At 43.5% G+C, this 10,045-nt stretch overlaps 1 protein-coding gene across 1 annotated transcript; it reads right to left on the minus strand.

Annotated features, from left to right (window-relative positions):
* Nucleotides 1–296: 296 nt before the first annotated feature.
* On the minus strand, nucleotides 297–8,669 carry LOC134337263 (WAP, Kazal, immunoglobulin, Kunitz and NTR domain-containing protein 1-like). Its single transcript, XM_063032125.1, has 2 exons — nucleotides 8,409–8,669; nucleotides 297–1,864 (listed from the first exon to the last, which is right to left on the minus strand). Exons 1-2 carry the CDS (start codon nucleotides 8,667–8,669, stop codon nucleotides 374–376), a joined length of 1,752 nt encoding a protein of 583 aa, XP_062888195.1. The 3' UTR covers nucleotides 297–373.
* Between the last annotated feature and the right edge of the window lie 1,376 nt (nucleotides 8,670–10,045).

Genomic DNA, 10,045 nt, shown 5'->3' on the forward strand with positions numbered 1-10,045 from the left:
AAGGCGCAAACCTTAGTTATGCCTCCTTAGAAGATTCCCAAGAAATGGTGATGGCAGCAATGAACAGAAGTAAAGGGAAGCAGGGATGGTCCAGGTGTTATGGGTTAGGGTGGACTGATTTCCAGAGGGATTGCATTTAAAATTAGCCTTGACAGGGTCTGATGTGGAATAATATGTAGTAACCCCTGAGTCTGGACTCACTGCCACTGAAAAAATGTGAAAATGGAACAAAAATGGAGATAAAATAACTTTGAGCAGAATTACACATAAATAAAAATACAAAAGCATTTACCAACTTATACTTGGATCTAGGTATAACGAGATATAATCAACAGTAACAAATGGCATTGAACTAGCTGTGAGGTGATTGAACTTAATCCTGGAAGCGATGCAGGAGTTCACAAGTCTTTTTCTCAATGATTTCATGCAGTTTTTTAATGCGTTTGTCGCTCACAGTCCGCACGTAGCTCTCGGCACTCAGCACTGCCATCCCGTCATGGACATCGCCCATTATGAGGAGGGGCCCGTCTGAAAGGGTTATGTTCGGGCACGGGCAGTTCCAGTCCATGTTTATCATTATCACCTCCAAGTGCTTGAAGTCAAAGAACTTGAGCCCCATTTTCTCGTCCTTCAGCACCTCGTCCAGCGTAAACCTCGCCACGCCGGAGTCTTGTTCCTCGACGATCTCAGTCACCCTTCCCACGATGGCGTAGTCACTTCTGCAGAAGCTGGGCACAATCTTGTGCCGAGGTTTGCAGGCTTTGCACTGCTGGTTTTTTGGGAAGGGGCAGGTCTCCTCGCAGGTCTCCTTGCTCTCAAAATTGTTCTTGTTGCCCTCGCAGCCGCTGTAGACAAAGGCGTGGCACTGCTTCATCAGCGAGTTGTAGGCCCACCGGGCCTCCCACATCTTGCAAGGGCCCTGCACGGCTGGAAAAGTGCAAATGTTCACCGTCTCGTTGACACAGGCCAACCTGCATTCCTCGTACGTCTCAAACTGGTTCTTGCTGCCATTGCAGCCACCGGACACAAAGGTGGAACAGGTGCCTTTCTTGTGGTTGTAGAACCACCGGACATGCTGGTGGCCGCATTCCCTCTTGTCTGGCTCCTTGAAGCACTCTCCTGAGGGTAAGGGCTGGCCTTTGCTGGCTGCACCCTCTCCCGAGTGGCCTCGTTTGATAACGGACAGTGGGAAGTCTGCCCTCAGGAGGCCTGCGGCGTTTCTCGCCGTGCACGTGTACGTCCCAGCGTCCTCCTGCTGGGCACTGTAAATCACCAGCTGGCCGATGTTGGTGACCACAACGTTGGCGTACATCTGGTCAGGCCTCATGATGATGTTTTCCCGGTGGTCGCTCTGCTTCTCCCAGGTGATGTCCGGCCTGGGACGCCCGCTGACGTCGCAGTGAAAGCTCACGGTGCCTCCGACGTAGACGGACTGGTGGTAGGGGTTGGTGTAGAGAGCGGGAGGGATGTGGTCTTCCAGCGAGCTCGTGGATGTGGGGTTGGCCGTGGTTTCCAGTGGCTGGGGGCTGGTGTTAGGCCAGGTGATGTGATACCGGCAGGTCACCACCGTCAGGCTGATACCCCTGATACACGCCTCGGCGTCCATGTAGCACTTGTTGTAGTAGGTCAGGCCATCTGAGGCGCAGGTGAAGTTCGGCTCTTTCTCGCATCTATCCTTGCACTTGCAGACGGGCTGCCCATCCCAGATATCGCACTCCGAGCCTTGCTGGGTGCACACGATCCTCTCGCACGTCGCCTCCTTGGAAAGATCCGGGGATGCCAAGCTGCCGTCTGCAAACCTCGCTGCCACACAGCTCTTCAGGCCGCACACGTTGGTGCAACACTTCTCGAAGCTCTGACAATCCTGAAAAAAAGCAATGCACTTCATTGAAAGAAGCTTACTGATATAATCCACACACTGCATCCTCCTGTTGTGTTCACAGGCCTATGCAAACCAACACACAGAACAAAAGACCCAGTCCGCCATACTGACCTTCTTGAACTGTTATGACAGAGAAGTTGGTTTCTTAGCCCATCAAGTCTATCCCAGCCCTTTGTATATTACCCCAGTCAGTTCCATTTCCATTCTATTCCATTAATCATGCAAGCTACTCTGCCTTCCAAGACTACCTAATTCCCTTTCGAAAGCCGTGTTTGATTCCCTATCCCCCACCACTCTATAGACAGCAAGTTCCAGATTATAACTCTCTATGTTAAAAGCTTTTCTCAACTTTCACAATATCTATCCTTCCCACTTTGAACCATCCATTAATAGCAACAGCTTCCTTCTGATTACACTGTCTAAGAAACCATACAACCCCTCTTCATACCAGGCACACCTTTCAGAAGATAAGGATGCATATATTTATACAGCAACTTTCACATCCCTTTCAGAAACGTTCCATACCACTTTATAGCCAAAGAAATTCTTCAAAGGTGTATCCATTTTTTCCTGATAACTGCACCCATGTACGTATACAGAAACAAACAGGGGTATGTGAAGCTGAGCAATTGTCTGCCAGAATTCAGGTACGAGTTTGTTTTGCATGTAATTGCACTAACTCTGTACAGTAATACGTCACATGTGGAACTTTGATGATGCTGGACTGGCCATATTTTCTGCACTATTGGATTTTATTTCTGTTAGCAAGCTCTTTTTTTAGATGGTATATGATACAATAGTTTTTGCAATGAACTCCTTGTCATCGTTATGTGCCGTGTCATATAACGTAGGCGAACATGGTCTTCCATCTGTCTTTTTTTCCAATGAACTAGGTAAGTTTAAAGTGAATGTGGGAACTGAAGCCCCCAGTGAGAGGACAGGGACCACAGCAACTATTATAACCTGGTGAGCCAGTTAACATAAATCACTACAGCACAGTACTAGCCCTTCAGCCCACAATGTTGCGCCAACCTTTTACCCTACTCTTTCCTCCTATATAGCCGTCCATTTTTCTATCATTCATGTGTCTAAGTGTTTCTTAAATGCCTCTACTGTTTACCAGCACCCTTGACATAGCATTCCATGAACCCACCCATCACTCTCTGTGTACAAAATTTATCGTTAACATCCCCCATATTTTTCTTCAGTTACCTTAAAATAATGCCCCTTTGTATTAGCCATTTCTGCCTTGGGAAAATAGCTCTGGCTATCCACTCTATCTATGCCTCTTTATATACCTCTATCAAGTCACCCCTCATCCTCCTTCACTCCAAAGAAAAAAGCCTTACCTTGTTCAACCTATCCTCTGAACTCATGCTCTCTAACCAAGACAACTTGGAAAATCTCCTCTATACCCTCTCTAAAGCTTCTACATCCTTTCTATAATAAGGGGACCAGAACTGAACTTAATACTCCAAGTGCAGTCTAACTAGGGTTTAACAGAAATGCAACATTACCTGGTGGGTCTTGAATTCAATCATCCAACTAATGAAGGTCAACACACCATACACCTTTATAACAACCCTTAAATCAACATGTGCAGCAACTTAGAGAGACATACGGATGGACCCGAGGGTCTCTCTGCTCCTCCACACCTGCTAAGAATCATGCATTCAACCCTGTATTCTGCCCTCAAGCTCAACCTTCCAAAGTAAATCACGACGCTTCTCGACAATGTTCAACCATCAGGATTTCTAAAGAACTGGACAGTGGATTATAGGCATTTTACCATATCCGCTTGATCACTTTCACCAATCTGTCAACCCTTTTACTCAGTTATGTATATTGACCTGGGATGCAGTCACCATAATAAGTGATCTATATGAAACTTCACAACATACTCTGGTTCAAAAGGAATGAAAAGGTAAACCCAATTCTTCAGACACAAATGCAAGAAAAATCTTTGTTTTACAGGATATATTTCTGAACAATTTTATACAAATATTTCTTCTCCCCGAGATCTGCAATGCAGATAATTTGCTTCTGAAAAGAAAATTTCACATTAAAAATTCAAAAGCCAGTAGCATTATTTGTAACTTAAATTCATGTTAGTTGGTCTGAAACTTAAAAGGAATATGTTATTCAGGTTCCTAGCATGATTGTTGAGTGACATGGAAACATGAGAAGTTCAAGGTATCCTGAAGCTGTGAGATACAAACAGGGTGGAACCACTGCCTAACCAGTCTCTGTAGATTAGCCTGAAGCAGATGCTGACAAAGCAGAAGGAAGGTTTTAATAGTGGGAGCCTTGGGGAGTTGTACCTCTTGAAGTTACATTGTTGTTACCTCTGTGACTTCAAATCAGACAAAACTTCGTGTAGGATTCAAAATTTGATCTGGAGATTAGGAGAAGTGCTAAATGCAGTGTGTTTACATTTTAGACTTTATTTTAACATTGTAACATCTATTGTTTTAACATTATAAATGTTAATAAATGCTGTTAATTTACTATTCAATTATAACTTATTATAAGTTGAAGGAGTTTTTACCAATATGTTACCCGGACTGGAGGGTTTTAACTATGTGAAAAGATTGGATAGGCTGGGCTTATTTCCCTTTGAGTGAAGGAGTTTGAGAAGTATATAACATTGTGAGATAGGGTATAGTCAAAATAATTTTTCTCCAGAGTGGAGCATCAAAAACAAAAGGGCATAGGAAAAGGGCTTTAAAGGGGATCTGAGGGAGAAGTTTTGAATACAGTGAGTGGTTGATATCTGGGACACATGATCAGAATTAGTGATGGATTGAGATGCAATTACAATGTTTAAACAAACACTTAAAAGGCAATGCATAGTAGGATATGGTTCTAATTCATGCAAAGGGGATTCGAGTGCATGTGAAAAATAGAAGATGTGGATGTGATGGGCCAAAGTATCTATTTCTATGGTGTACAATTCCGTGACTCAATATTTTTAAATGTTTCCCTGTGTCACAGAATGTAAACATCTTTATAAAATCTCACAACCTTTGTCATGTCTAAGTCACAGCCTTGGTTCTTGCCACAGGCCATTGAACTGTTCCAACCGTGGAGCCTCAGTAGTACACCAAGTGAGAGCCAGCTGCCAGAGTCCTTTCAGTCTGACTCCAGGACTTGGAAGCCCATATTGGACCTGTATTTCTGTAATAGTTAAAGCGGGTGTGGGTAAAATCCAGGAGCTGAATCTAATTGACAATCTGAATTGGAAGACAATGTGGTTCAACAAACCAAGCTTCCTTCAGCACTTTCAGACAGACAGAACAGAACAAAGACGAGCAAGGGAGCTTACCCCATTGTCCTGAATCATATTTTCCTTCAACCAACATTATCAAACAATTATCTATTGCTTCTGATTTCCTCATCAGTACAAAGTGGCTCCAATTGTCAGCCTCCATATGGAACAGAGGGCACTCTCACAGGTGGCCACTCCTTCACCCTTCTCAGATTTAATAGATCCCAATTGCAATTTAGAGTGGGGTTGTGGAGGTCTAGGATGTACATCCTCAGAACAGATTGAATGTCAGTCACTTCAGATCTGCTGTCTTCAGCCTGTTCATTTTGCTAATGTCTCAACTGAGAAAAACCCTGCAGTGCCACGTTCCCTCACTACTGTACTGACGTCCCACTTTGGGCTTTCATCTTTCAAGTCTCTGTGTTCGATCCTAAGATTTCCCTAATTTTGCCTAAAGCTTTATTTCAAAAGCAGTCAAACTTAAATCACACTACCCAATCTTGCCCTGAAGGATATATGAAATGAATTTGCAGGAGATTTGGCTGCAATTAAAAACATTCTGTTGTCCATCACAATTGTATGATGTGGCCAAGTTACTGGGACAGTAACTATTGGCCTGGACAACCTGGAGGCAAGGGGAGAGATTTCTGGAACCCTGATGGAGATACTTAAATCTTTACTGACCACATGTGACATGTCAGATAATTTGAAAGCAACAAATATGGCACCTTTATTCAAGAAGGGAAGCAGGAAAAAAACCCTCCTGATGCAGGTTTTCGACCTGAAATGTCAACAGTTCCTCCACCTCCCCCCCCCCCCACATTTGTGTTGCTCATCCCACTGAGTTCCTCTAACTAATGATTTAAACTACAGACCAGTTAATCTAACATCAGTGGTAGGGTCAATAATGGAACAGAATAGTGGGGATCTGGTTAATCTACACCTGGAAAGACAGGAATTGCTCAGGGATAGTCAGCCATGGATTGTTGGTAAGAGATTCCATCTGACAAGTTTAATTGAGATTTTTGAAGAGGTAACAAAATATATATATTTTGCTGACAGTGTTGTTAATGTTGTTTACATGGACTTCACTAAGGCCTTCCACAAATCTGACATGGATACCTGGTCCAAATGATGGGATCCTATGTGATCCAAGTCATGTTGGTCCACTGGATCCAAAATTGGCTTGGTAATAGGACACAGAGGACAATAGAATATCAGCCCCTTTGCTGTAACTCTGGATTTCCATACAGGCCAGACTGGATAAGAATGGCAGAGCTCCTCCCCCAAAAGACATTGGTGTCCTAAGTGTTTTTTTTATGACAGTCCTGTAGATCATCACTGCCAATGACAGAGAGACACAAGAGTTTCTGCAGATGCTGGAAATCTTGAAAACACACACAAACTGCTGGAGGAACTCGGCACATCAGGCAGCATCTATGGAGGGAAATAAATAGTTGACATTGCAAGCTGAGACCCTTCGTCAGGACTTCTAAGGATTAACCACTTGTCAGGATGCCCTCATTCTAGAAAATAAGTCACAGAAACATTCTCAAATGCAGCTACAAAGGCCTGAAAACCAGGTGATTGTCCAGTGCAGTACTGAAGCAGTGCCACATTGTTGGAGGTGAGGTGTTCATTTTTTCTGCACATATCAAGCCATGGTCCAATGTGTCCCTTCACGCATGATATCTTTTACACTTTTCTTTTCAAAAGAGAATGAGAAACTTCCCTTGTATCCTGTCCATTTAAACAAACACAGCACATAATAGTGCACCTGCTAGAAATACAACATAAGATGGAAAATTGTGGAACTCCTCAGCTCATTCTGACTTGGAAAATGTATCACTGTTTTCCCTTTATCCTGGAAGATCCTCTCTATCTACACTGTGGGAGGGTCTTCACTGGAAGGACTGAAGCAGTGCAAGAAAGCATCTCACCGTCATCTCCTCAAGGGCAGTTATGAAGGGCAATGAACACTTGGCTTGCCAGCTGCAGCCACATCTCAAAAAATAGGAATAAAAATAAAATGCCTGAGTGCACGGGAGGCCCATTTCACGAAGTAGTGGTTTGCACGACGCTTTACAGTACAGCTGACCTGGGTTCATTTCCCGCCACTGCCTGTAAGGAGTTTGTACGCTCTCCTCATGACCGCGTGGGTTTCCTCCGAGTGCTCCGGTCTCCCCCCACAGTCCAAAGACGTACCAGTTGGTAGATTAATTGGTCATTGTGAATTGTCCCGTGATTGGGCTCAGGTTAGATCGGGGGATTGCCAGGTGGCATGGCTCAAAGGGCCAGAAGTGCCTAATTCCACATTGTATCTCAATAAGTAAATAAATAAAACAAAATCAGCACTTGTAACAGAGAAGCATTCCCTGACTATTACACTGGGTGTCAGCCAAGATTCCTGTGCTCCAGTCTCTGAAAAGGGACTTAATCTGCATCATTCTGACTGAGTGAAACCCTCTGAACATCAGCATTGCGGGAAATAATGATTAAATTTACCCCCGTCCCCTGCTGCATGTTTGCTACTTGACATGAATCACCTGAAGCCCCATGCAAGTAGAAACAGAAAAAAAATTGTTTTAATTCATTTGTATTTAAGGATTTCGTATCTGACCTGTTCACTTCAAAAGTGACTTTGAAATCCTGAACGTTCTCACATTACAGTCTATAACAGCATCTGTAAGAGCATTATATATAGTTTTTTAAAAAATCTTATACATGATATGGAAACGTACCACTAGCCCAACCGATGTATGTTTCATTCTTATCTTTCTACTTTCACTCATCCACATTGCCCAACCTCCCTTTAAGGCATCTGTTCCATTCACCTCATCCACTCCATGTATCACCTTCTCTGAACTTTTTGCTAAAGCAGTTTCCTCATAACTCAACACTGGATTTCCTGGTGACTGTCTAACACCGAAACTGACTATTTAAACTTCGATATAGACTACCAGAGCGGACAAAGAAGAAACATGTGCCCAACGTATTGAGGACGAAACTGACGCCAAAGTCAATTCACAATAATAGCACAATAACGTCATTTTAAATGGTCTCTCCCCCCCCAAAATGCCGCAGATTTCACGGGACGTCGCAATATGGTGTTAAGTGGTTCTTGGCTCCATACTAAGAAAAATTACCTTTCCACCTCCAGCATATAATTCTCTCTTTTTAATATCGCTAATCGCACTCTAATGAGATCAAGCACATTATTTCAGGACACAAGTCTATTACAGCGCTTGTTGGCTCTACCTCATCAGCGTTGCATTCCCTCTCGCAAGTGCTCTGCGCGTCCACCCACAGGTTGGGATTAAGCTGGTTTGGACAGGCGCCGGGATAGGAGAGCTTTCCGCCGGGGAGACTGGCGCCTCCAGCCAGCCTCAGCAAGCTGAGCACAATCACAAGTGTCCTGGGCTGAATTCGGTCTCCTCTGGCCTTTCTCTCAAACATCAAACCCAATCCATTTCTGCAGCACTTGGAGAAGTAAACGTGCCCCTGCAAAAATACCAGCATCTTTAGCGGGGGGAAAAAGTCCAAAAATAGTTTCCCCCGCCCCTCAAGACTCAATAAAAAAAGGTAAATAAAAATAGTTTGCCAAGAGAATTAAAAGTTCAGGATGAGGCTGGAGGAGAAAAGGAGCCATTGATTGGGTAATGGGACATAAAGGACCGTCTGTAACCTGAGCAGTGTCGGTTCACATGATGGAAGTGGGAGGTGTCTGGATTTCAACATCAAAAACATTCTGTGACCCAGACCACAGCCCTGTCTGGTCAACGGCGGCTGGACAAACATGATATGGGGAGCCTAGAACTTCAAACGCACAAGGTTTTATCCGACTTGCCAGCGTCGTTCCGGGAGATCAGTGCACACAACCATCACTCTGGAGATTAACTGCAAAGGTTTGGAGATATCAAACTTTACAAAACAAATAAAAACTTTGAAGGTGCGACTGAGTTATATTGAGAAGGTTTTTCGTTTTTTTACACAACACTCTTTGAGGGGTGGGATTAGAATTTTTTGGTATATGAGAGTGATGGAAGCCAGAAATTAATTACCAACCCATAGAACAACATTTATTAACAAAATTATTGAAGAGTTTCTGTGGTAAGTGAGAACAATGGCTGCAAAATCACATCAAGGTAATAGTGAAAGGCAGAATGGAAGACTAGGCTATGACCCCTGGTCAAATTATTACCATTGTATTTGCATTATCAAAATTCAAAGTAAAATTTATTATCAGAGTACATACATGTCACCACATACAGCCCTGAGAATTTGCCACAGTCCTCTGTGATTTGTCTATCTGAATAAAGTGACAGAAAAAAAGGGATATATATTTTGGATAGCTCTCTTGCTCCTCAGTTCCTGACGAATTGGTCTTGGCCTGAAGTATCGACTGTTTATTCCTCTCCATAGGTGCTGCCTGAGCTGCTGAGTTCCTCCAGCATTTTATGTATGTTACTCATTGTAATCACTATGTGTTTTCTGAAGTCTCAAATTTTCTTTCCAATTTACAATATGCACGTCATGTGCTAGGCCACAGACACTTTTTACAGTGGTCTGTGACAGTGTGTGGACCTCACAGTGAATGTGCTATGAATGTGTGAGATTTAAGCAGAATCTCCCTAATCATCAGAGGATTCAGCGGAGGAAAAGCCTTCAAGGTCATTAATCCTACAGTCATGCCTTGGGCTTTGTGCTCAGTGGAATTCACTTGCAAAAATAATGGGATACCTGCTGTGTACCCACATTTAATGCAACTTACCAAGGTCCAGAGAATTTCGAGGATGCTGCCTTTACTTTCAGTACAATCCCTTGGCTTTAAATTCCTAACTCACTTAATGCAGCCCTTAGACCATCCGGGTCAATGCACAAGAGAATTTCTCGCC

The sequence above is a fragment of the Mobula hypostoma genome, chromosome 24, assembly GCF_963921235.1.
Source record: "Mobula hypostoma chromosome 24, sMobHyp1.1, whole genome shotgun sequence".
In the NCBI taxonomy this organism is placed as follows: Eukaryota; Metazoa; Chordata; class Chondrichthyes; order Myliobatiformes; family Myliobatidae; genus Mobula; species Mobula hypostoma.